This window comes from Cornus florida, unplaced genomic scaffold (assembly GCF_030987335.1).
Source record: "Cornus florida cultivar Cherokee Brave unplaced genomic scaffold, ASM3098733v1 CherokeeBrave_3.0.0_Hap2_Chr10, whole genome shotgun sequence".
NCBI lineage: Eukaryota > Viridiplantae > Streptophyta > Magnoliopsida > Cornales > Cornaceae > Cornus > Cornus florida.
In genome coordinates, this window is record NW_026775580.1 from 8,747,510 (window position 1) to 8,775,173 (window position 27,664).

Below are 27,664 nucleotides of genomic sequence, written 5' to 3' on the forward strand. Positions count from 1 at the left end.
AATATTTTTGGATTTTTGAAAAATAAAATAAAATTAAAATTAAAATATTTTTGGATTTTTGAAAATTAAAAAGTCAAATAAGGTCAAACAAGGGTCAAAATAGAGAAGTGAAGAACTGAGATCGATCTGAACAAAATGTTCGATAGATCAGTCAGAGGGCAAAAATATGCAGGTTTTTGGTTCAAAAATTTGGCTAAGTGTTGGAACTTGAAGATTGATCGAACTTTGAAGTTAGATCAATCGAAGAACTTCAGATCGATCTTGGAATGTTTTCGATCGATGAGACATAGAGCAGAAATATGCAGGTTGATACAAGCTCAAAATTTTTCTAAGTTTTGGATCATGAAATCGATCAAACTTTGAAGTTGGATCGATCGAAGGTCTCCTGATCGATCTAAGAATAAGTTCGAACGATGGGACAGAGAGGTGATTTGGATGCAGGTGGAAAATTTTTCTAAGTGTTAGATGCAGGTGGAAGTTCGATCGATCGACTCAATTGAGATCGATCAAACTTATGCAAAATGCTCAATTACAACATAAAAATTCATGCAATCCTAATTAAAGTTCCTATCAATGCATATGAACCAAAAACAAGTATCTAGACTTCGCAAGAAATGAAATTTAAGATAGAAATGAGGGAGGAATAGGGTTTTGACACCCTATGAAATGTCGTTGCTAGTCTTTAATGTCTCTAGCAAGACATTGGGCTCTTTTAGCCCAGATCAAAGATTTTGTAATGCATCCCCTCCTTATTGGGGTGATAGATGCTTTGAACTCCACTTAACAAATGGTTCTTCGAAGAACTTGTTGGATTAAGCTCAAAAGAAACTTTTGTTCCCTTGTCAATGCAAGAACAATCTTTGGGCTTCCATGCCCTTTCAAAGCAAGAATTTGAAACAACACTTTTAGAATGCAAGATTAAAGATAATTCCTTTGAAGTTTTGGTCTTACACAAAAGCTCACTTCCTTGACATTGAAGATCATGACATTTGTTTACAACATTAACCTCTCCTTCATATTTGTCAAATGAATTGGGTGTGGGATTAAAGATATTCAACTTCACCTTCATGTGGCCAAATGAGATCTTCATTATCCCCGTCCTACAATTGATGTTGGCATTAGCGGTTGCCAAGAAAGGACGGCCAAGGATAACGGGAATTTGGCTCTTAGGATTGGGGACCGGTTCCGTGTCAATGACAACGAAATCAACGGGAAAGAAAAATTTGTCAATCTTTATCAAAACATCCTCAATTATACCCTTAGGCTTCTTAATGGATCGGTCGACAAGTTGTAAAACTACCGACGTCGGTTTCAATTCACCTAGGCCCAATTTAACATAAACCGAGTATGGAAGAAGGTTAACACTTGCTCCTAAGTCAAGAAGTGCCCGATTAATGATATGATCACCAATAATGCATGAAGTAGTAGCTGAATCGGGGTCCTTAAACTTTGGCAAAGTGTTATGTTGCAAAATTGAGCTTACTTGCTCGGTCAAAACCACTTTTCTTGGTGTTTGGCTCTTGTTCTTCTACTTTTGGGTGCACAAGTCTATCAAGAATTTGGTATAAGCCGGAATTTGCTTGATTGCATCAAAAAGTGGAAGATTAACTTTCACTTGCCTAAACATTTCCATGATTTCATTGGTTTTTGCCTTTTGCTTGTCTTTTGAATTGGATCCTTTTAAGGCATCCGGAAATGGAACTTTTGGTTCAAACACTTTTTCAGAATTTTTCTTTGAAGTCTCTTCAACACAAGAAGTTTTTAAATCACTTTGTTTCAAATCATTTTTCGACAACACCTTTTCAAATTCATTTTTTAGCAAATCTTTCTTCAAATCATTTTCAAAATCATTCTTCAAATCACATTTCGAAGTTTTGTCATTCACAAGATCATGTCTATGCAATGAAGGAGGAATGGGATGTGAAACGAGATGGGTGACAACTTGAGGTTGCACCGGTTCACTCTTTTCATTGGACATTTCAACTTGATTGTCCACAATCCTACCACTCCGCAAGGTAGTCACTACATTAACATGTTCAATGGTGTAGCCTTCCGATGAGGAATGGGTTTCCACAACACATTGTTGCTTAGGTGGGACATTAATAGGCATCTTTCCCTTCTCTCTTGCATTAAGAGTGCTTGCTATTTGCCCTACTTGGGTTTCTAGCTTCGCAATAGATTGAGAGTGAGAATGAAGTAATTGTGTGTTTGCCTCAAGAGTGCCCAAAGCATTTAAAACTTTTTCTTTAAAGGCGGGACTTCTAGTATTTCCTTGGGAATAAGATTGGTTGGGGAAATGAGAATTAGCAAATTGATTCCCTTGTGATTGATAAGGTCTATAACCTTGGGATCCTTGGTTTTGAAGTGGATGTGGAATGTATTTCCCTTGAAAACCGCCTTGGGAAGGGTTTGAGCCTTCTCGTTGGTTTTTCCAAGAGAAATTCGGATGATTTCTCCAACTTAGATTATAATGAGTACCATAAGGATTGTTCCCTTGGTTCACAAAAGCTGCATCGACTTGTTCATTAGGTTCATTTTGCATTTGTCCGTGAGGACAATGAGAAGTAGAATGAAGAACACTAGAAAAGTCATACACGTTTCATTTGATGCATGATGAGAATGGTTAGGAAACGAAGATACTTGGTTCGCCGAATTTTGGTTAATCAAGAATTGGTCACACCTTTGAGATAAGGACTTCATTTCGGCGGCTATTTCATTTGAGTGGTCGACTTGATGTAAGCCAACACTCTTCCTACCTTGTGAATTTCTACCATTCTTGGATGATAATATTCTATGCAAAGAATTTTCATTCATGCTCTCATAAGAAATTGTCCATATATTTTACGGTGGAACATACTTCAAGAAACTCATCCAATTGCTTGTAAGGTTCTTCACTTGGAAGTCCATGATAGTTAGGAAGCATTTGAATGGTTTTTGGCTTAATTTCATAGTGATGTGCTCTAAATGGTGGCAATTGAATGCATGTGGGTGCATTGTATTCATTAGGCACATAGTGATCTCTTAAAGCAAGTGGAGGATTAACAATTTGAGGTGCAACATGGGCACCTTGATTTTGATTTCTTTGAATGATTGGAGGTTGCGAAGCATACATTGGCCTTGGCATTCCAAATGGAACTTGGCCTTGTTGTTGTTGTGGTTGGTGAATGAATGGCCTGGGGATGCCTAATGGTGCTTGAATGTTCTCATGATGCACATTTAGATGAATGATACCTTGTTGGTCTATGTGACCAAGGTCCTCTACATTCTCTTCATTATGGCCTTTCATTGATGTAATGGATCGGGTAGAACTACTTCCTCTTCCCCTCGGATTTCTAACTACGGATTCAAGATGCAAATCAAGAGGGACAATAGTTGGTCTTAGTGATCTATGACCATGCATGCACAATGTGAAAACACATAAGCACAATGAATGAACAAACACTTCAACTTCACAACAATTTCAATGAAACTTCCTCCACAAACACTTAACCCATACTCCTATGCTTTAACAACAATGATGCAAAGAACAATTAAGATTGCCTCCACGTGGGCTCACGATTTATCTAAGAAATTTAAAACAAGCCTCCACGCGGGCTCACGATTTAACTAAGGGATTGAGTAAGAAAAAGCTCACAAAGGTCCTTTAGCACTTCAACTCCAAATTTTAAGCTTAGCTTAGCAATATTTTTAAATTTTTAGCATTTTTCCTTGCTTGCTTAGCTCCTTTGCTTGGATGCTCATTTGCTTGGCTCTTAGCTCGATGCTCCTTATCAAAGATGAGCAAACACAATAAGTAATCTGAAGAAAAATAAAAACAAAGTAAAGACACGATCAAAAGAGTACTAATTCCTAATGAATTCCATAAATACAACGTTACCTAATCCCCGGCAACGGCGACAAAAACCGATGGCGTGTCGCCGCACCACAAGCTTAAGAGTGTGCAATTAAGACGAGGGCCAAGTTTTACATTTATAAAAGTCACTACTACCTTCATTAAAAATATAGCTAGGGTGAGTAGGGATTGTCCCAAGGGATTGGAGTCGTACTTTGTTGTGGAATCGCTATTAGGGTTAGTAGGTCGAGTGATCAGACAAATGGTTGGTTGGTTGATTAAACTAAAGAGCAAATTAAACTAAATAATTGAATGTAATAAAGAGTAAAAAAGAGAGAGGGAAATCTTGGGGTTTAGAGGTCACCACCAATCAATGCTTTTCTACACCCTTAACTAGTGACTAATGAGGGAAATGTATGTTACAATATTGATGTGTGTGTGTGTTTAGTTGATTCAATTAGCAAGGGTGACCAATTAAGCATACATTGTCTAATCAACATGTGAAAAGCACAATATATCTAGCAATTAAATATATATTATCTAAATAACATGTGAAAAACACAACATATCTAGCAAGTTATTAATCCTTTCATTAAGCTCACAAGCCAAATACACCACAAGGTTAGAGATATATGCTACTTGCATTCAAAAATATGGAACATCAAATAACAAGCATGGATTGTCCTCCCATCTAACAACTATGCTACCACTACACTACAATTAAGCTAATGACATGAAATTAAACTAGGTAAGCTAAGGGAAAGGCACAATCCATCAAGAAATGAGTATGGACCATCTAGAAAATCACATGAGCATTCTTTTAAGCACAATGTTTTGACAATCTCTAGATTTATAGCATTAATACACATATATATAAATCAATAACACAAGAAATAGAGACAAACACATGAACATCTATTCTAGCATACATAGACATATGGATAGAATGAAATGATCAATTAGAAGTATTAAACCACATAAATCATTGAATAAACAAGATATATATATATATATATATATATATATATATATATAAAAGTGCCAAAACATGTATTACAACACTAATCCCTCAATAATACACAAAATCAAGATGTAAAAAGCATGCTTGGGGCTAACTCTAGCCCCAAGAGGATGTCTAGCCACTCATGGTAGTGCTTCTCCAACCCTCAAGGGATAACTCCATGGTAGAGATTTGCTCCTTGGTTGATAAAGTGTCTCTAATGGTGTCTCTAGCCTCATCTTCTTCTAAGCTTTCTCTCCAAGAGATGATATGATATGGTACGATGTGATATTAAATCCCTTTTGTAAAAAGCAATCTTTATCCTTATATAGGTAGGTCAAATGACACCCAAAATGAGCTGGGGGTCATGCACACAATATTCCCCAATGATTGGATAAAGGACAACTTTTAATGAGCTGGAAATTTAACTTTTTCGCACTGGAGGAAGTTCGATCAATCGAGCCTTGGACTTGGATCGATCGAACATGGCTGAGATCCTTCGAACTTAGGCTGGATCGATTTTTATTGGTGGCGCTTTTTGGATAAAGACAAATCTGAGATATTTTGAAGATATTTTTGAGAAAAGGACAAAAGTGGTTGGTAGGGCGATACAACTAGATAAGATCAATCATTTGGATAAGCACAAAGCAGTTCGATTGATCGAAGAATGATGTTGGATCAATCGAACTTTTGAGATCTCTGAAAATATCATCATGGCTCTAATCCATCTTGAAGTGCTGAGATCAATCATGTTGGATCGATCGAACTTTGATCTGAGATCGATCGAAGATGTTGATTTCCACCTTTTTCTTCCTTATGCTTCCACTTGGCTCCTTTCTTTGATTTATCCCAGAATTGCTTCATTTCTGCTTTTATTTGGCTGAGTTAGCTTATTTTCGGGATAAGTGCCTGAAAATGGAAATAATACGAAATCAATCTAAAACGGTAAAGTAAGATAAATAAAGGTACTAGAATTCTTAAGCTTAGGGGGTTTAAATATACACTTTTCAGCGCTCATCAGAAAATATCTTCCAAATTAAATTGTAAAATGGCACCTAAGATGAAAAATAATTACTTTGCATAATTACACTAAAACCCCAAAAGTTAAGAAAATTACCAAAAAATTATGCATCCATACCCTTTACAAGAAAAGTAAACATTTAACATGCTTTTCTACAAAAGTAAGAACGTAGATATCATGGAATTTAAATATCATGGATGTGTGCAAGGCCGGAATCAAATCCGAGCACAAAAAGTGAGGTTATGCAAGTAAAAATGAAAAATGAGAAAATGACGAAATAGGGAAAAAGACGAAAAAGAAAATTACCGAAAAAAGGAAAGGAAGGAAAATGATTGGGTCATTACATCTGCCATGGACACTTCAGGTCCAGCTTTATAGAACTGAGTATGGAATGAATCCTCAAATTGCTGCCAACTTTGGATGGAGTTGGCTGGCAAGTTGGAATACCACCTGAAAGCTTAGCCCGTCAATGTATTTGGAAACAAGTATACCTTCAGCTATGGCTTAGCTGCTGCTTCTCCATATTGGATAGTGAATAGGCTGATATGTTCTAATGTGGACTGTTCGCCCTCTCCATTGAACGTTGCAAACTCTGGAATTCTGAAATTTCTTGGGAACTCAATTTCATCAATGAACTATGGATAGGGTTTTCTGTAAGTTAGCCTTCCACCTCTTCGAGTTAGGTTAAATTCTTATTGTAGAAACTCTGCAAATTGGCCTCTATCAAGTGCCATAGGCTATGGAGGGTTGTTGTCTGGCCAACCTTGAGGTTGATTGGCTACTTGATGCCCTCCATCTGCCATTAGCAGTGGGTTGGCATCTCCGTAATTGTTCTTACCACGGTTCCTTCCTCCTTAGTTAAGAAGTGGCTCCCTTGGAAAAGGTTGCCCCCCAACCGCCATAGGAATGACCATGGGTGGCCTTGCTGGAACAGGTACGGCTAGCTGAATGTTCACAGGTGGAACATTCTGTTGTGCTTGAGGGATGTGGTATGGCCATGCTTGGCCAGGCTGATCATGCCAAGTCTACTGTGGAAATGTCATAGGTGAAGGATTATGAACTTGCTGTATAGTTGGCATGGGCGCCACTTGTGGAACAGTCATCTGTGCCACTAGAGCAGTAACAGGTGCAGTTGGAATGTCAGTCTATGCCATTGGAAGGGACTGCACCTGCTGTTGAGTTGGAGGGAATGGACCTGCTTGTTGTTGAGAGGAACTACCTTTAACAAATGTGGCCGGCCTACTAGCTTGGAAGGCCGACTATTGAGACCTTTCAGAATTGTTTGGCCAACGGGGTCAAACCTTGGTTTGTGCCACCAAGGGACCGTTCCAACATGGACTCGAACCTTTGAGAGATTCGGTCCACCATTTCTGCTAAATTCTGCTCATTAGCAAGAGCGACTTTTGCATGATCCTGACTAGCCTTAGATTGGTCTTGAACAACTCGGGCTAAGTCTTGGGCAACTTTTGCTTGGTCTTGTGCAAACCTATCTTGCTGTATTGCCATCATGCGGATATTGTCCATGATGGGTCCATTTACCATTGCTTGAGCAAAATTTTCCACCATATCATTTTCATCAGGTGTGAATCATGAACTTTCCATTGGAAGTTCACTGACTTGTATCTCTTTTAGTTCGGCAGGGTCTTAGACAGACTTGCCATGCCTTCTTCCACCTGCCACTAAACAGTCTGTCTAAAATGTCCTGTCGGGTATGCCAAGATGTTCGGCTCCTAAAAACCGTGGTCCTTTCCAAGTGCGAAAGGAGGGTGAATGTCGGGTGTGCCAGGAACTACTGTCGTTTCAAAGTGGATATCCGAACAAGTATCTAGTAAGAGATTGCAGGGATAAGGCGATTGTATGAAGGATTGGAATTACCACCTTCAAAGGTTCTTTTTGCCTTAAAAAAGGACTTCTGGATTAATCTATGGCTAGTGGAAAGGAAAACGGTATTGAAAGTGCAGGACTTCAAAGTAAGGTGCTGGAAAGTAAGAAAAATAAGTGCGGGACTTGAATTAAACATATTGAAGGTGTATGACATGAATGTAAAGATACATGAATGTAAAGTAATTGAAGTGCTGTATTGCTGTGTGATTTGAATAGGATTTGTAAGCTAGCTCTAAGTGTTCTATTTATAGAACTTTCCATGCATGTAGCAGCTTGATGTGGCAACTCCAGCGATTTCCGTGTGGCCAGATTTCGGACTGCCAAGTGCTCCATGTTCTCTTGGCAGTTGTAACTTCTTTTTTCCATCTTCTCCCTCCTCTGTCGCATAACTCCAGCCATGTTCTCTTTAGTCTTCTATGAACTTGTATCGTGGGTAGTTTTTAGAGTGAATTCCCACTTGTCCTCTTTATCAATTGACAGATGTCCAACATCTCTATTCTTTTCCCTCATCTTGTCGACTTCTTTCCTTAATTTCAGACATGATTTTATCAACTTTAGCCTTGTCATCCATGATCTTTGATAACTTCCCTCGGTTAGTGGTAGTTCCCCTATAAAGTTCCACCACTTTCAACCGACGTATTCTTGTTTGGCCAAGTGTCCCATGATCTTTATAATCCCATCCATTTGCAGACTCCTTCTTTCCCTATACAACTCCATATATATCATGCATATATAAGGAAGTTACCTGTAGACCCACGTTACCCTTAACCTGGGTAACTTCCTTTTAATTGGACTTTCCTGTTTGATCTTTCCTTTCATTGACTTATAGCCCCTTCTTTCTAGCAACTTCTTCATCGTGGGCTGCATATAATACAAATATATATATACACATAAATATAAATATATATATATATATATATATATATATATATATCCATAAATATGTGTCATCCCACGTTCCTTCTTTTCTGCAAACCACGTCTCCTTGATTTTCTGCAGCTTCCCTTCTTCCAACTTTCCTTCTGAGTTTAGAATACATGATGTCGTGGCTTCCAAAAATTACGGCAACTTCTCATCGTGGGTGTGTATCTGATATAATGAATATATATATATATATTTCCATAATTACAACTTATTCCCACGTCCCTTTCCTTCAGCAGACCACGTTCCTTGGATTTTTGGTAATTCCTCTTCTTGAGACTTTCCTTCTGAGTTTGGAGTTCATGGCGTCATGGACTCCTTGATTTTAACAGCTTTCTCATCGTGGGTAGTATTCTAGAATATAAATATATATTTGTACACACACACACACACACACACACACACATATATATAGAAATATATACTTGCTATTTTAAACCATCACCCACTTCCCTTTTCTTCTGTAATGTTGCCGACTTAGCTGAAGAAGTTGTTTGGATTCTCATAAAAACAAGGAGAAAATCCAGCCCCACATTCTCTTAGTAACTCTTGCCTTGACGTAATTGAAAAAATTCCTTTTAGGATTCTTTGAAAGCACGATCTTTTCATAAACCTTCCATAATACCAACTCTTAAAAGAATTGATCCAACGTGGTCAACACCATGGTAAGCTTAGTAGAACTTGTCATGTGTGAAAAACAATTGGTTGGATAAACTTTGACTTAGATAAGTGTATGAGGTTGAATATAGTATAGTATTTCCATGTAATCTCTTCATTCCATATAGGAAGATGTGTGTCCTTGTTTTAAAGATGACAAGTTCTAGTAGGACTCATCTCTTTTCTTTTTAAAAAATAGAAAACCCCACATGGTAGGATTGTATTAGCTTCCAATAATAACTTATTAGAGTTGTAATCCAGCGTGATAAGTTCTATTGGAACTCGCCACATGTCTCCTTTCCATTGGGCCAAAAATAATGGAGTATACAGTTCCAATGTGGACTAATACCTCTTTTGTACTAATATACTAGTGGAAAACATAGGCTAATAGCCAATAATGATGACTTTAGACTATTACTGCTATTCTTTGGTAAAAATCATTAGGTGTATAGTTGGATAAGGTTTGGTGGGAAGCCGAACATCCTCATTCCTTTTATACCGGAGACAAGATCCCGATGCTACCTTGCACCCATGGCCCAGTAGTAAGCTTGGTATTAATCGAACAAGCAAGTAAACAAACACCGCAATCATAAATGTTACCAATCTATCTTGAGTGTGCTATCAAACATATTCCCTCCCGAAAAGCTATAAAATTGAAATAGTCTGAGATAAAAGATTGTAGAGTATTCAGGAATTTTTTTTAAAAAAAATTCAGGAAAAAAAGGATTGTAGGATAGACATTCCCAACTATACTTGATTGAATTAACACCAGAAGAAGTATTTAGGAGGATATGGCGATTTGCTATAGCAGGATCATTGCCAGCTTTGGGCTTTAGAGACTAATATTTAGTCAGAATCTCGTCACATGTTAGGCTAAAGTCATCATTCTAACTAAGATTCAAGTTTATGGCTTATAGTTTCTAAAATGTACAGTATGAAATTTCATGTTTTGACCACTCTCTTTTTATGAATATTTTGTTTCTTAGTTGCCGCGAAACCCAAATACAATAACATATAGCTTGTTTAATAGTTACTTTGTACCAGTTTGGTGTTGCTATTAGAAAGGAAAAAAAAAAAAAAAGAAGAAGAAAAAAAAGGAACAATCTTGTAATAGAACTATCATCAAATTGCTATTTAAAATATATAAAAAAACAAGTTAGGTGTTTGATAATAAATTATATAAAGTACATTTCACAATCAAAGTACTTTTTAAATTTGTTTTGTAACATTATTTTTTAAAGCATTCCTATTGTTAATTTTACAATAATATCCTTTACAATAATATCCTTTAATAGGATGTTACTTATGTCATAATAAGTACTTTATAAAAGGGGTAAAATTGTATTTATAAAAAATAAAAATAAAAAAATTATATAAGAAAAAATAGCTAAATTTTAACTTTACTCAAAAGCTCTCCTGAACTAAAATTGGTAACCATTACAAACACATCTAAAAGCAATTTTCTTAAAATAAAAGTGTTTTTAAGCTGTAGAAACGCAATCCCGAACTGGCTCTTTATAGAAAAGAAAATATCAATGAAATCTCAATAAACATTCAAATAGATAACAATCATGTAAGGAATCCAATACTGAAAATATAGTGTATAAAAGGAATGCTCCTAGTAGGAATGAAAAGGTAAAACACTAAAAAATATATAGAGGAAACTGATTAAACATTTTAAATTAAAAAGTGATCTCATAATTAAGAATAATACAATAACTTTCTCTGTACTTTTACCATGAATTTGACACTGTTTTAAAAATTTCCCAATCCATAAAGATTACTTAGTGATAGCTTCATTCTGTGCTCGTTGTAGTGAAAAGCATAATGGACTGCATATTCCCTTAATAGGGGAGGCCTTCAGGCAAAAGCAAGAGTAGGCTGCGTTCTATTGATTTTTTTTTTTTTTTTTTTTTTTTGTCTATAAGTAATTTAGCATATGGAAATATTATATATAAATATACATTTAATAAAAATAATACTTAGGGTAAAAAAGCAGAAACATATATGACAATAGATACAAATACTATAGACATGAGCATCAATGACATTCACATCACTTTTGACAAGCTAGTCCTGAGATAAAAATAACTTAATTCAAAAATGAAAAAGCTTCTGAATTAAATATAACAAAATAAAATAAAAAATAAATAAAAAATAACCTTTCAGACATAATGAAGAAATACAAACATGAAGAAATGTATTTGGCAAAAAACTATCGACACCAACTCATGTATCAACAATGAATGGAAACATAATCTAAGATAGTTAGCATGTACATGATAATTGCACAGGAAATCTTAATGGAAATTTTAGATACCATATAGATAGATTTTCAGGAGACTTACCACTATAATCCTTATACTCTACATCAACATAACAATCAGCTAGGACAAACAGAACACTGGCCAGACCTATAAAATTAGGAAAATGTTACCAACCATTCAAATTAAATCAATCATCTCACATAAAAAATTACAACTAAGAAACCAACATAGGCATAGCTCACACACCTTCAAGCTTTTTTCTCCGTCTCTTTATCAATCTCGTATCCAAACCCAGTCTCTTTATCAATCTCGCATCCAATCCCAAACCCAAAATACCTCTCACAAGATACTTTGTAAATCTTCTTTTTTGCTTCCTCTTCGCTGATATATCATAACAAATACTCATATTTTTTACCATAATGATGAAACCCAAAACTAAAAATTAATTGTAATAGACAACATAACAAAACATATAATAAACTCTTTGGACTCTTCATTATAGAGATATCCATTAGTCCTAAAACTAACCTACTAAAATGCATAAACCCTAAAATTTAGTAATTAGACAAAGTTAAAAAGCTAGGGCCGGCTAGGGCTAGAATCTCTCTAACATATAGAACACCAAAATCCTTTCCTAAATAATTTATCTCAAGGGGAGACACACAAAAATCCTCTCTTTCCACAATCATTTCTCTCTCTATATATAAATATATATTCATATCTATACTGTATATGTGTGAGAAAATTTACCTTCCGAGAACCTTAGCAAGTGTTTGGATGTAACAATAGATCATCTGCTACTTGGTGACGTTTTCGCCACTGGGCTTCTCCATGATAGTGAGCCAGTGTTCCTAATCGCAGCCCGAAAATTGTGAATGGAAATCCATGAGAGGCCGTTTACTGAAGCATCATATATGGTTAAAACCGAATTGCCGCTGGAGCGGTGAACCGGACGGAGTGGGAGACCAAGCTTGTGGATCTGATTGATCAAACAAAGCCATAAAATGGAGGTGCTTTGGCTATAGAAGAAGAGGATGAGACGAGCCATTTGGAGAAGCATAGATATGACGACGATGATTGCACGGCCAAGATTGTTCCCGCCATTGTGGCCACCATGTGAAATAAAGTGACTCGGTAAGTAGGAGCGTAAAAATACTAGAGTACTAGTGTTACGGGGTTGAGACTGTGTGGGCATTTTAGGTTTACGTAAAATTGATGACGTGTAAGTGGATAATTGGTTGGACTCTCAAACGGAAAGTGATACAAATTTTGGAATAATAATTTAATAATTGAAAGGGAAAATATATCCTTCTAGACCTGTAATTAGATTGAATTTTGGTAGAGAACTACTTATAGCTGGTTCAGCTTATTTTGAGTATACTTTTGTTTTTAGAGTGGATGGATACATCTGTTTTTGCATGTATAGGAAAGCCATTCAACCATAATAAAATACATAGTTACAATGTATAAACATGTTTGTGTTTGAGATTAACTATTATAGAAACACTCTTCAACACTCTACCTTTATCTGTAAAACTGAACGATGGATTTAAACTACGTTTCACGTATATATATAGACGGCTATGACCGTTTTTTAAACCTTACCAAAAAGAGAAATGTTGGTTGCATCAACCAACACACCCGAAAAAAATAAAAAAAAACACCCCTCTATAAATCATAATTAAACTGTAGTTATATGATACAACGTCACATCTCTTAAATATGGATACTTATAAAGTCAACTAAATAAAAGTTAAGATTATTTATAATAAGACCATTTTTGTTACATTCTCCCACTTGGTACTTGGTCTTATAATCATAATTAATCTTTTATTGATTTATTTATTATTTTTTTTATGACAAATATTTTTGGAAATAATGTTAGTGCGCACACTTTAAATAAATTATCTATATTTAGAGAATCATTGTACCAAACAACTTTCATGAAATCTTTACAAGTATAGCAATATTGGATCAAGGACGTCATTATATTATTTAATAATATAGAATATCAATGGTCACAAACATTAATACACTCAACTTCAATATTATACATACATACCACATGTGCTAAACAATAAAATATTATGCCATGCTTTGGTCCTACCGCATCTCAATAAGGACACACCATGTCTTATAAAGACACTTATAATTTTCCATACACATGTGAACTAATATGGAAAACTAAATAAATGAGGATAACATAATATAAGAAACTGTGATCACAAATACAAATGTGTCTACAATGGAGTCAAAAATAACCTCCAAAAACTAAGTAAATCAAAGCTATCAATAAGACCCATATGAGCAACATGCTCACTGTATAGCTTAGGCGGCAACCCCTTAGTCATGGGATCAACAATCATTTGTTGTGTACTAATGTGCTCAATAGACACAAGTTGGTTCTGAATCCTCTCTTTTACAACAAGGTATTTAATATCTATATGTCTAGATTTCCCTGAACTGTTGTTGTTCTTTGAATACATAACTGCAGCGGAATTGTCACATAAAATCATCAATGGTTTAAAATTAGAATCTACCACCATAAGTCTTGAGATGAAGTTCCGTAACCATAATGTATGACAAGTGGCCTCATAACATGCAATAAACTCTGCCTTCTTGGTGGATGAAGCTGTTAGTGTTTGTTTAATATTTTTCCATGAAATTGCTCCTTTAGCCATCATGAAGATAAATCCTATAGTGGATTTCATGCTATCTTGACAACCAGCAAAATCAGAGTCTATATAACCCACCACTTCAAGCCTGTTGGTCCTTCTATATATGAGCAAATGGTTCTTTTTCTTTTTCAGGTACCTCATTACTTTTTTTGTCACTTTCAAATTATCCTTGCCAAGATGACTTTGGTATCAGCCTAGCATACTAACAACAAATGTTATGTTTGGCGGTGTGCAAACCTGAGCATACATTAAACTCCTAACTGTAGATGCATAGGGAATGTTTTTCTTTGCTCCCGCTCTAGGTCATTTCTCAGATATTGGAATTTACTAAATTTATCACCCATTATAGGGGCAATTCCACCTTTACAGTGTTGCATATCAAATCTTTTAAGAACTTTTTCTATATATGCTCTATGTGACAATCCAAGAATATCACGAGATCTATCTCGATGAATCTCAATGCCAATGACAAATGAGGCTTCACCAAGATCTTTCATTTTAAAACTTTAAGATAAAAAATGTTTAGTCTCGTGTAACAGACCAATGTCACTACTAGCAAGTAAGATATCATCAACAAACAACATTAGAAATATGAACTTATTTCCACTGACTTTCATATAAATGCACTCATCAATAATATTTTCTTTAAACCTATATGAAGTAATTATCTCATCAAATTTTATATACCATTGTCTCGATGCTTGTTTTAATCCATAAATAGATTTCCTTAAGTTGTACACCATATGCTCTTTGCCCTCAATTTCATAACCCTTGGGTTGTTCCATAAAAATTTCTTCAAGCAAGTCACCATTTAGGAATACAATTTTTACATGTATTTGATGCAACTCCAAATCAAAATGAGCTACTAATGCCATTATGATTCTAAAAGAGTCTTTCTTTGAAACAGGAGAAAATGTTTCTTTATAGTCGATACCCTTTTGTTTAGTAAAACCCTTAACAACAAGTCAGGATTTATATCTTTCAACTTTACCTTTTGAGTCTCGTTTAGTTTTAAATACCCATTTATAGCCAATGGGTTTGACTCCTTCTGGTAAGTTAACTAGATCCCAAACTTGATTATTTTTCATAGAATCTAACTCATCTTTCATTGCGTCTGACCATTGTTGATCAAAAATGTTATTTTTGGCTTTTGAAAATGATAGTGGATCATCTTCTTCACCAATGTTGAACTCAATCTCTTATAGATAAATTTCATAGTCATCTGGAATAGCACTTTTTATTTCTCTCCTTGATCTTTGTAATGACATGTCAACTATTGGTTCATTTGATATTTCTTCTATGTTAGGTGTTTGCTCTTCAGGCTCTTGATGATTTAAATCACTATTTTACATGGTAACGAGTGGGACAACTACGGCATCCCGAGAAACTAAATTTATATTTCGATTTTCCTCAAAAACTATGTGCTTAGGCTCTATATTCCCACTGATGTAGCCATCCTCAATGAACCTAGCATTTAGGGTCTCAATAAGTTTGGTACTATGTGATGGACAATAAAACCTATAACCTTTTGACCTATCTAGATATCCTACAAAATAATAACTGACTGTTCTAGGATCAAGTTTCCTTTTATATGGGTTGTATAATTTAGCCTCTACTGCACATCCCCAAATACGCAAGTGATTTAAACTAGGTTTTCTTCCTATCCACAACTCAAAAGGAGTATTTGAGACTGCCTTAGACGGCACTTGATTTAGGATATATGCAGCAGTCCTAAGAGCTTCACCTCACAAAAAATCTGGTAAAGATGAATTACTCATCATAGTTCGCACTATATCCATAAGAGTGCGATTCCTCCGTTCAGCTACACCATTTTGCTTAGAGGTACCTAGCATGGTGTACTATGCAACTATACCACACTCTTGTAAATACCTAGCAAATGACCCTGGATTACGACCTGTATGATCGTGCATTCCGCAGTATTCACCACCATAATCAGATCATACTACTTTAATTTTCTTATCAAGTTGACGCTAGCTCGACTTCTGTCTTATAAATCTTAAAAATATCCAGTGCCTCAGATTTCTCACCAATCAAGTACACATAACCATAACGAGAATAATCATCAATAAATGTAATAAAGTATTTCTTCCCGTTTAGTGTAGCAAGAATGAAAAGACCACATATATCTGTGTGTATAAGCTCTAAGAGGCCATTACTTCTAGTAGCACCCTTATGTCTAGACTTGGTTAACTTTCCTTCGGCACAATTAATGCATATGTCATAGTCTGAAAATTCTAATGTGTTCAGAACACTTTCTCTAACCAATCTTTCTAATCTCTCTATAGAGATATGACCTAAATGCCTATGCCATAGCATAGAAGAAGAATCATTGGTAAGACCACATTTGGTACTCACATTAAAAGACAAAAGAGATTGTGAAAATTTTGGGTCAAGATTTAGAAGATAAAGACTGTCAACTAATGAACCAAAACCAATAAATTTGGAATCATAAAAGATATTGATATTACGATTACTAATGCAAAATTCATAGTTCAACATATTAAGTTTAGGTACAGAGATAAAATTTCTGGACATTGAAGGAACATACAAAACATCTTCTAACTCTAATGCAAAACCACTACTAAGGATAAGACAAACAACTCCCATAACTTTAACTTGTGCTTCTACCCCATTACCCATGGTGTGTCCTTTGGTTGGGATTAATTTTTTGGCTCCTTATGAATCCCTACAGGGAATTAGAAATATAAATAGTAGCCTCGGAATCAATCCACCAAGTATTTGGCGAAACAATGGCTAAATTAGATTTTGAACACACTAGACAATAGGCGCTACCTTTCTTTGTTAACTAGTTTTTGTAACCAAAGCATTCCTTTTTGACATGGCCTCGCTTGTGACACCAGAAGTATTGAACTCTCTTTTTCCCCACTTTATATGCCTAACTAGGTCCAACATTATTAACATTTGTACCCTTTTTCCCACTTTTCTTATTATTTTTCTTGACTGTTTTCTGATCCACAATGTGTGCCATATCGTGCTTATTGTGTCGGATTCGCTCTTCCTGTTGTGCATACATACTAAATTATGTTAATTTTCAGTTATCTTTTTGCGTGTTATAAGTAGTTTTAAAAATATCGAATTGCGTAGGAAGAAAAGTCATAATTAAGTGGATTAGAAAAGAGTCACTAACTTCCATATCCAGATTTTTTAATTGACATGCAATATCAGTCATTTAAATGATATGCTCACGCACACCACTAAGACCATCATATTTGGAGGTTACTAATTAGGTCATAAGGGTGCTAGCCAGTGACTTAGACAAAATAGTAAAGTGTTCTTCTAGAGCTTTAAGGTAATCCTTAGCCAATGTCCTGTAGTGAGAGCCGTTGTGTCTAGGGCGATGATGATGTTGTTCGATTTCGTAGAGTCCGATCCATTGGCTTGAGGGTACAGACTTGTCAGGCTTGGGTTCGTGACTGGTGTTGTTGGCAACGGTGTTTGAGACATTAGAGTTGTCGGTCTTTCCGATATTAAGGATTTAAGGCCTTAAGCGTAGCGGTGCCTATAACATTATTGTCAGAGTTTTCGGACTGGCCAGGATGGTCCTGCCGAACATCTTTGGAACATATGCCAACTCTTATAAAATGCCTGGTTTTCGTGATGTTTTTGGTAATGATCATTTTCGACATTGATGTCATTTATATCAAGAGGTTTCACGGGTAAGCTTGTTGGGGGCAGGTGATGCATGGATGCCTAGAACTGTCATGCTACTGTACAAGTTGTGTGTGGTGGGCGAGTGCTAGTTGTTGTCGAGGTTAACTTACGTTACCTAGTTAGTAATGTAAGTGTGGGCGGGCACTAAACACTGTCGATGCTACCGCACCTTGGGTATGTTGCGGGCGGGTTCTAGTCGCTATTCATGTTGCTATGTTGCTTTTGGTTGTATGCCTTATTTCGACATGTAGTTGCCTTGGTTTCCTTTGGGTGGTTGACATAGGGTTAGCATGTCAATTAGTTTGGAGAGGTGTCTCACGGTTAACGGTTTCGTGTCTTTTGGTTGATCTTGAGGCTTTTGGAGTTGTTCGTTAGGACTTTATGATCTGTTCCTTGGTATGACCATGTGTTCGGTCCTTGTTTGGTTCTTCTGGGGATGTTCCTAATTTTGGGGACGAAATCTCTTTAAGGAGGGTAGGTTATAATGACCCGGTCATTTTCCTTCATATATATATATATATATTTTTTTTCATTTATACGGATTTTCTTTTTTCGTTGATATTTTCTTTCGCGTAACCTCACTTTTCATGTTTGGATTTGATTTCTGACTTCACGTGCTCTCATTCCATTTGGTTTCCTCGAAATGCATAGCTTTACTTTTATAGAAAAGCTTGTTGGTCATTTCTTTTTCCCGTAGGGGCGTGGATACAAAGTTTTTTCAGAAACATTTTTTTTTTTTTGGGTGTTTTTCGTAAATATCTTTTGAAGATATTTTGTCTTAGAGGTTTTTAAGAAAGTATCTTTTGAGAGATATTTTCATTTAGGTCATCTATGCAGCTATCTTTTTATATAGGGACCTTTATGCAATTAACGAAAGTTAATTGTAAAGTGTCTCTTTTGGGCTTGGATCCTCGTACGGGATTCATTTTTACATTCGTCAAATCGCGTACTCTTAGATTTATCTTCCGGTCGTTTTTCCCAGTTTTAGGGTTTTTGATCCTGGTTGCCGCTGAACTTGCTCGGGATACGAGACTCGATTTTCGACGCCGTTTCTTCTATTGTTCATTTTTTATCATGATGGTGCTTTTTCTTTATGGACTTTTTCCATTTGAGTGCGTCTTGATAGTTTTCACTTTTCGGGGCCGCGCGGGGCCCGTTTGGGGCATTTTTTGGGATTTCTATAAATAGGGGGTAGGAGAAAGAAATATCAGATTTCTTTCCCCCTTCCCATGGCTGCCACCCCTCCCCTTTCTTCTTTCTTCTTCCTTTCTTTCTCCGTTTGATCTCCTTTTTCTTGGATTCTTCCTTTGCCGATAAAGGCTTTGTTGTCGGCCTCGGCGAGACCTTGAATTCCATCCAATTAGAATCCCGTTTTGGCCATTTTTTGACTTCAAAATTTAGCTTGGGTTTGGATTTTGGTGTTGCCTCAAGAGGGTTTGTCATTCTCCTCGGTGTCCCTTTCATAACCCCAAATTGGTGTCGCATTTGGAAATGTTCCGTTTTGGTGGCTTTTGAGATTTCATCTCAAATTGAGGTAGGGGGTTGTTGTATATTTATATTTTTAGTGTTTTGGTGTTTTGGGGTCTTAATATATATTGCTTACATGCTTGCTAAATCATACTCTTGTATGTAGATAGAAAACATTTGAATTGATTTTGGGTTTAATGAATTAAAAGCATATTTAGTGTATATATGTGTATAGCTTGTTGAATTGTAGCTTACATATATATTGTATAGCTTGTTTCATGATTTAAAACATGCCTAGCTTATATATATATATATATATATTGTGTAGAGATATCATGATAATTAATAGCTTGTTGAATTGTAGCTTATATGTATTAAATAGCTTGTTGAATGATTCAAAGCATTGGAAGCATATATATCTTGTCGTAAGTAAATTGTTTCACTTACTAGGTTGCTTGATTCTAGAGATTTTTCATGTTAGGATGACAAACTTTTGTAGAATAGTACATTTAATTACCTTGTGAGCATGTTACTAACTTGTTGTAAAATTAGTTCTTGTGGCTTCTTAAGATGGTAATTTGGCTTAGCATGATATATGATATCATTGTCTTGTATAGCTTGTATAAATATATCTTGTATAAGTTTATTGTTTATTTAGAATATCACAAATGTTTACCTTAAAAGCTTGATACTAAATTGTAGCATATTTAGTACTTGTGACTTATGATGGTAACTTGATTTGGTTATTATACGATATTCTTGTTTTATGTATAAATTGCATATTGAAGTTGTCGCATTTCGTATGCCATTTAGACTTGGAACTTCAGGACATGGTTTGTGTGGCTTCAACCTTACTTGTGTATGGAACGTGGTTTCTTGCATTATTTATTTGTGTATGAGTTTTGAACTTGTTGATTTTGGAACACTTGTAAGGATATAAGATATGTTACGGCTAGGGCTCGGCTCTAATACGGGAGATAGAGAGCTCCTTACGATATATAGTGCGCACTAGGTAGTACCTTGTGGATCGTAATTACCCCAAATCACTTGTTTGGTTTTGAGACCACATGTCCTAGTCTTTCCATTGCTTAATTTTGCATTCAATTCCAAGTTATTAATCATTGATTACTTGTAGCTTGTGATTTGGCGTTTGCATATTTCAATTGCTTAGTATACTTGTGCCTTATATACTTGTTTCGTGCGCATATTGATTTTATTTAGTATACTTATGCCTTGTATACTTGTTTCGTACGTATTTTGATTTCATTTAGTATACTTGTGCTCCGTATACTTGTTCATAGGTTTTTCAATTTAGCTTAGTATACTTGTGCATTGTTTAATTGCTTTACGTGTATTTCAATATTAATTGTATACTTGTGTATATATACTTATATATTGCATATCTAGTTCCCATATTATTTAGTATACTTGTAAGTGTATACTTATATATGGTACATTTCGTTTCAATATTTCTTTGTATACTTGAACATGTATACTTTTATATTGTATTTCATTTCAATTACTTATGTAGCTTGAGATGATCCCTTATTTCATTTCAATTACTTATGTAGCTTGAGATTATCCCTTAGTTCACCTTGGAATATAGACATTAGGAGGAATGATCCCTTGTAATGATCTATATTGAACTTGGATGACACTTTAAATTTTAGGGTATGCGCATGCACTTCTTCCTACGAGTAACTTGTTTACTCACCCTAGTTGTTGGGATATTTTTTAGGTACAGATACCTTGGTTTAGAATGCACAACATCCCTAGGTTACCTTGTTTATTTTAGAGTACCTTGATGCATTTTCACGAGCATGCATGTGTAAGCATGTGTCGTTTTGCCTTCTTAAGTTGTAATGCATAGTAATGTCACTTTTGCCTTGAAAAATGTAACATGTACCTAAGTATACTTTTTGGCACTTATTATATATGTATGAGATTTGGCCAAGGGCCAAACTCGGAATTACATGTATGCACTTAGTGTTGAAATTTACTTTAAAGGCAATATTATGAAATTAAGGGTTTTGATATATCGTTTTTGCTTTGGAGTATGTATTGTGTATGTAAGTTTACTTTTTGAGGTTCATTTTATATGTATGAGGTGTGGACAAGGTCTAAACACCACTTTGTTTACATTTATGTTGGAATTGTAAATTGCCTTAAAAAGTAATATTATGAAATTCAAGGTTTTAGTATGTCGTTTTTAATTCGGATTGTGTAAAGTGTGCGTAAGCATACTCTTTAGGACTCTTTTTATATGTATGATGTGTGGCCAAGGGCTAAACGGTCTTTTGAATGCATCTATGTTCGTTGATTTCAAGTTTTGCTTTTAAATGACATTTTTCACGTTTTGGAGGTTTGACTGTTATATTTTGCATTTGGAGTATTTTGAGGTCATGGACCATTCTAGTGCGCTTAAATATCCATTTTACGTTTGTGTGCACCATTACTTTTGCACACAACACCTCATTTCATGAAATGAGCCACCTTTGGACTCAATTTCCATTTTATTTGCAAAATCTGGTTTAAGAGCATTTTGGGGCTTTCACTTTGAAAAATAAATTCTGACATTGACACAGTCACTTAGAAAATGTGATTTTAGGGGGGGGGGGGGGGGGGGGGGGGGGGTTCTTCACGAACTTTTTCAAAAATATGTCGTCTTGGTCTCGGAAATCTCGTTTCAAATTCATTTTTCTGGTTTAAGCATTTTTCTCAAAATTTGAAACTTTAACACTTGGTACCATTCGTCGACTTTTGTTCGAAAACTGTGCCAACCGTTTCGGAAGTTCCGGGGGTCTTGTGGGTGTATTTTAGGGTTGCATAATCAATTTGGATAATTTTTTGACCACCCGAACACCCTTTTCCATTCCCTTGGTGGTGCATTCAGCAGTTTGGTGTCCGGACGCAGCATTTTGCGTCCACCCACCATTGTTTTGGCCTTGGCGTCCGTCCGCGGGGTATGGCGTCTGCCCCCAATGCATTGTTGGCTTGCGTCAGCCTATAGACCTTGGTGTCCGGATGCATCCTTCTAGCCTTGTGCATTTAGGCAGCCTTAGCTCCCGTTTTCGTTTTGGCCATAACTCTCTCGTTTGGATTCCGAATCAAGTGATTCTTGAGGTGAACTTCGTTTATTTTTCGTTGTCTATCCAATGGTGTACACAATGGCACCCATTTCAGTGTGAAAAGACCATTTTTGCCCTTGGGGCTATGTACACTTGGTCTATTTTCAATCATTGTTTCAGGGATTCGTCTCGTAGAGTTCCGTGATTTCATGGAAGGTCACTCTTGTGTCTTAGGAATGATGCGCATCCCTAGAGACTTGGTTTACGTTTTTGCTTCTGCATTTCGGATCAACTTTTGAGTCATCATAGGACGCACTGGGTTGTAAAAATACAGGGCCGTCACATTTGTGTATAACAAGGAATTGGGTTTTTGAAGATTCCATAAATAGAGATGTGTTTGGGTGGAAAGGTAGAGAGAGAAAGAAATAATTGTAGAGAGAAAGAAAGGTAAGTTGAGTTTGTGATAAGAGAAAGAGCGTGTAATAAAGTTTTGAAGTAAAGATAGTCGTTCTTTGCACGTGAACGTATGCAATTTACTGAACCACGTGTTTGTGTGTGCTTTTATCTATTTTATTTGTCAATAGTGTGTGTGTGATCCTAACAACTTTGAAGAAGTTTTACCCCATTACAATACATGTCCTTATAATATTCAACATACAAATAGGAAAATTGCTTTATTAGCAAAGAATGATACAATATATTATGACACCTTTACTATTACATTACAAACGAAGCAACAATGCTTCTTATTGATGTGCAACATTCAATTTCCACATCCACAGAGTGCCACCATTTCAATTTGGTGGTTATTAAGAGTATTGTGAAAACTTTCCAATTGGAGAGGACTTGTTAGCTTTGAGTTCATGGTCAATCCCCCATCTCAGCCATCAAAATAGAAAATTCTTTCTTTCCACGATGTACTGTTAAATTAAAAATAATAATAAATAAATAAAAGAAAAGAAGGAAGAAGGGCGGGCTGCTTCATAAAAAATATTAAGCACGCCGCTGCCAGAAACCACATACCCTGAACCTTAAAGCGTTCCCTGTTAGCTTAGAATTGTACTGGGCTAGAGAAAGTTTGTCCAAAAGCCCAATTTGATGGGACAATGTTTTGGAAAGCCCTGGTCTCTCCGTCAGTAGTAGTGACCATGAATGATAAAGATTGGCCATTAAGATAGGAATTGGACTGCCAATTAGCTCCCCAATTTCTTGACATTGGCATCCAACCCGTTCTTGAACCTTTGATGGACACTGACGTAATAGATCCAGCCCCTCCCACATTGCTTATCAACACCAACTCAAAGTAGTCTCTCCCATTAATGGTAAATCTAACTCCACCATGTTTCTTGCATGGTACCCTGCATCATAAAGTCAAAAAAATTAAGCCACAAAATTATAATAATATAGGAGAAATTATTACATGGTTCTGAATCAATCAACACTTGATAAATCAAGTAGTCTCTATCACTATTTCAAATATGGTCCTAATCACTCATAAAAAATCATGTGTCAGTTTTATTAATAAAAACGACATTGAAAATTCTGAGTTTAAAAGAAAATCGCAAACTTCTTTCACTATTTTCCTATTGCTCTCCAATTTTATATTTTCCCCTGGTTTATGATTGTGCCCAATAATTTTGAACTCAAAGCAGCAAGGAGTATAATAATATAGGAGAAATTATTACATAGTTCTCTACCAATCAACACTTGGACAAATTAGGTAGTTCTTACCACTACTTCAAATGTGGTACCAACCACTCATAAAAAGTCATGTTTTAATTTTATTAATAATCATTATTTCTCTAAATTTTATTTAATTTTTTACTAATGTGTCAAATGTTGGTTGGCTTGAACCATTGGTCCTCAACCATATAATAATTTCTTGTAATATAGTATAAGCCATATGGAAGAAAATGATTTAAAATAGATATCAAGTCAGAGCTAACTAAGACCTTTGGTAAATCACTGGGACAATGCCACCTCTGTAAATACCAATCTTTTCCCAAGCCGGCTGAGCCATGTCGAAATGCTGGAGGGGAGGGTTGCACCAGCCTCCGGCATTGCTCGGAAGATCAGAGTTTGGAGGGCAAAAGTTTGTTGCGGTAATGGTCACAGAAGCTCCTTTCTTACACCATGTTGGGTCCACTTTGTAATCACATATAATCCTGTAGCACTGCCCACACGACGCTCCATCACTAAACAGTGCAGTGCTTAAAGCTGCAGTCCTCGTCCCATATCCAGTCGCGTACAAGTTACCATACCCACAAGCTCCACCTGTTCCCAAGCAAATCAGCCATTAAACATTCTTAGATTTAGTCCTTGTTCTGATTCGTTTCTTTTTCAATGTAACAAAATGAAACTAAATAAATAAGTAGACGAAGATAAAAGAGATAGATATATAAATAAATACCCATTGTCCCAGAAGCGTCGCTGCCTCCATAAAAAGTGGCATGACCCTTTGTCCAACCAGAAGCCGCGAATGCATCAACATTTATGAAAAGGCAGCAGATACCAACAACCATAATCGCCAACACAATATTTGCCATTTCTTTCTAGTCAGGCAAGAATTGATGGTGAGGATGAAGAGGATGGATTGGGATTGTTGGATCTTACAGTTAATGGCTTCTTCAAACACAAGAAGTGCCTCTTAAATAGTGATCAGAGACTTGTATGAAGCAACAACCTCACATGTGACCTCTGCAAGTAGAGAAAACTAAAACCCTTTTTTAAAAAAAAAAATTGAATTATATCTGCAAAGTCTGGAGTATTCTGAACCTCATTCAATTATTCCCACGTTCTCTCTCTCTCCCACCGCACCCCCACATGGATTTCCCAACAGATCGAAGAACCGTGAATTTTCACATTCTTTTAATGGTTTTGGATTTTCACATTCTTTTTAATGGTTTTGGTTGTTGCAATTTGAAGGATGATACAACATTTTCAATGGGCGAAATGGTATGGATACAACTGCACATGGCTCTTCTTTGACCATATATGGTACAATCCCGCAATACTTGTGTCATGCACGTGCTTTTGACATTTGATTACTGTGAGTTGTCATTACTTCTCTCCCTCGTTTTACTAATTAATAATAAGCTAATACATGTGTGTAGATCCCCCTTAGATCAATTTCCCCATTGATTAATATAATTAATCTCAACCGTAGAAGAGTTGAGTTGCAATAATTCTAACCTCACATCTTAGAGATTGAGAATTTAAATCCTCTTAAAATTATTTATAAAATTATTTTTGATAATTATTCGATGAATGTGCACCAGACCCCACAACAAATAATAATAATGACAACCATCTTTCTCTCTTTTTCCTTATATATATATATATATATATATTTAATTGATACATCATTGTTTTTATCTTCCTACATTTAGATTATGGTAAAATAGAATGTAAAAAGGCCAATATTTTTTTGGATCTTGAATTTCCATGTGATGATTACACCGTCAAGCTAGCTAAGCCACAATAAAGTTTATTATTATTAGAATCCAATATGAAGCTAGATCAGAAAAAAAGAAAATAAAAGAAAAGAAAAGAAAAGGAAGGCTATGACAGCTGCAAAACCGCCACCTAGTGATGGAGAAGAAAATGAATGGAGCAATCATTGGGTTACAATATGAAAGTCTACATGTGTGCCTATATAGGTGACACGGAGAAGCTATATGATTCATAAATTGTGTGTTTAAATAATCAGAATCCTCTTCGATGCAATTGTATTCCACGGTGCGTGAGAAAGAGCTTAGATCATTCATGAACTGTGTCACGTCTTTGTTAACGCTTTTGAGTGCCACTATGAAATATTAGGCACTAAAGAATTAATCAAAAATAGCTCATACCAAAAAGTTAATAACAATGTCAGAAACGTTGCTTTTGGCTTTTGGAACTTGGAAGCTGTTTTGTTGAAGAATTTTTGGGTGCATTAATTGTTTACACCCTTATTTTCGCCCATTGAAAAACAGACACGTAGAAGGAGTTTCGGGTCAAGTCAATTTCTGACACATGGAAGGAGTTTGGGTCCCAACCATTTTCAGGAAATTTCAAGTAGAGGTGACTATTGGTTTTGTTTTAAAACAACTTGTCCAATTAAATGAAGACATGTAGGGCTTGGTTATGGAAGGTCTATTCTATACAAAAGCAATAGCTCATTTTAAAACCCACGAGGATAGGGACTTTGAGAGTTGGAAAATTATTAAGAGTCTACCACTAAGTGAAGTCATGTAATGACTCGGTCATTTTCTTTCCTTTCCTTTTCTCAGATTTTCACGGGATATTTTTTTTCTGTTGATCTTTTCCTTTCTGAGTTCGGTTTCTCGTCACTTAGTGTCATCTTGAGTACTCGGGAATGGTTTCTGAGACTCTTTTATGTGAATTGACGACTTCCTTTAAGGACCGAGTCATTTTTCACATTTTCACTTTTGTGACACTATTTACTTTCGTCTTTTTCTCGGTTGTCACTTTGTTGGCATAACGTCACTTTTCGTATTCGGATTTGATTCCGGTTTTGCATGCATCCACGATATTTAAATTCTATGTTATGTGCATTTTCACTTTTGTAGAAACGCATGTTAAGTGTTTACTTTTCTTGTAAAGGGTATAGACGCATAACCTTTTTGTAATTTTCCTAACTTTAGGGGTTTTTGTGTAAAAACTGTAAAGTAATTATTTTTCGTCTTAAGGACCATTTTGCAAATTAATTTGGAAGATATTTTCAAAAAGGACCTTTTTTGCAATTTTCGGAAAGTGTGACAAGTGTCACACTCTCATTGGTCCACTTGTTGACATTTGTGTGGAGACACTTTGAGACCTTGGATGATGACACATGGAGGGTGAAGGTTCACCCACTTGTTGGTCTAGGATTGGTGCACTTGTTGGCTTGGATGGTTGACAAGTGTAGGCTTAGGATTAAGCCTACAATGGATGCTTGGATGAGTGATAAGTGTATGCTCACAATTTGACCTTGCATTAGTGTGTGTGTGAGAGGTAGTGTAAGAGCACATAGTGAGTGGAGGATCTCTATCCCCTTCACTCACATTTCATCTTCATCATTTTCCATTTCCTCCCTCTCTTGTAAAGAACACCCTAGCCTCCATGGATGGAGCCTAAAGCCTTAAGCTTTGACCTTGATTTTTGAGGGCCTTCCACTCACCTTAGACCTTGAAGC

General features: G+C 35.9%; 1 protein-coding gene across 1 annotated transcript; it reads right to left on the reverse strand.

The window, feature by feature from the left end:
- Nucleotides 1–23,103: 23,103 nt before the first annotated feature.
- On the reverse strand, nucleotides 23,104–25,080 carry LOC132278708 (expansin-A11). Its single transcript, XM_059780566.1, has 3 exons — nucleotides 24,899–25,080; nucleotides 24,441–24,762; nucleotides 23,104–23,846 (listed from the first exon to the last, which is right to left on the reverse strand). The coding sequence occupies exons 1-3, from the start codon at nucleotides 25,032–25,034 to the stop codon at nucleotides 23,540–23,542; spliced, it is 765 nt and encodes a 254-aa protein (XP_059636549.1). The 5' UTR covers nucleotides 25,035–25,080; the 3' UTR covers nucleotides 23,104–23,539.
- Between the last annotated feature and the right edge of the window lie 2,584 nt (nucleotides 25,081–27,664).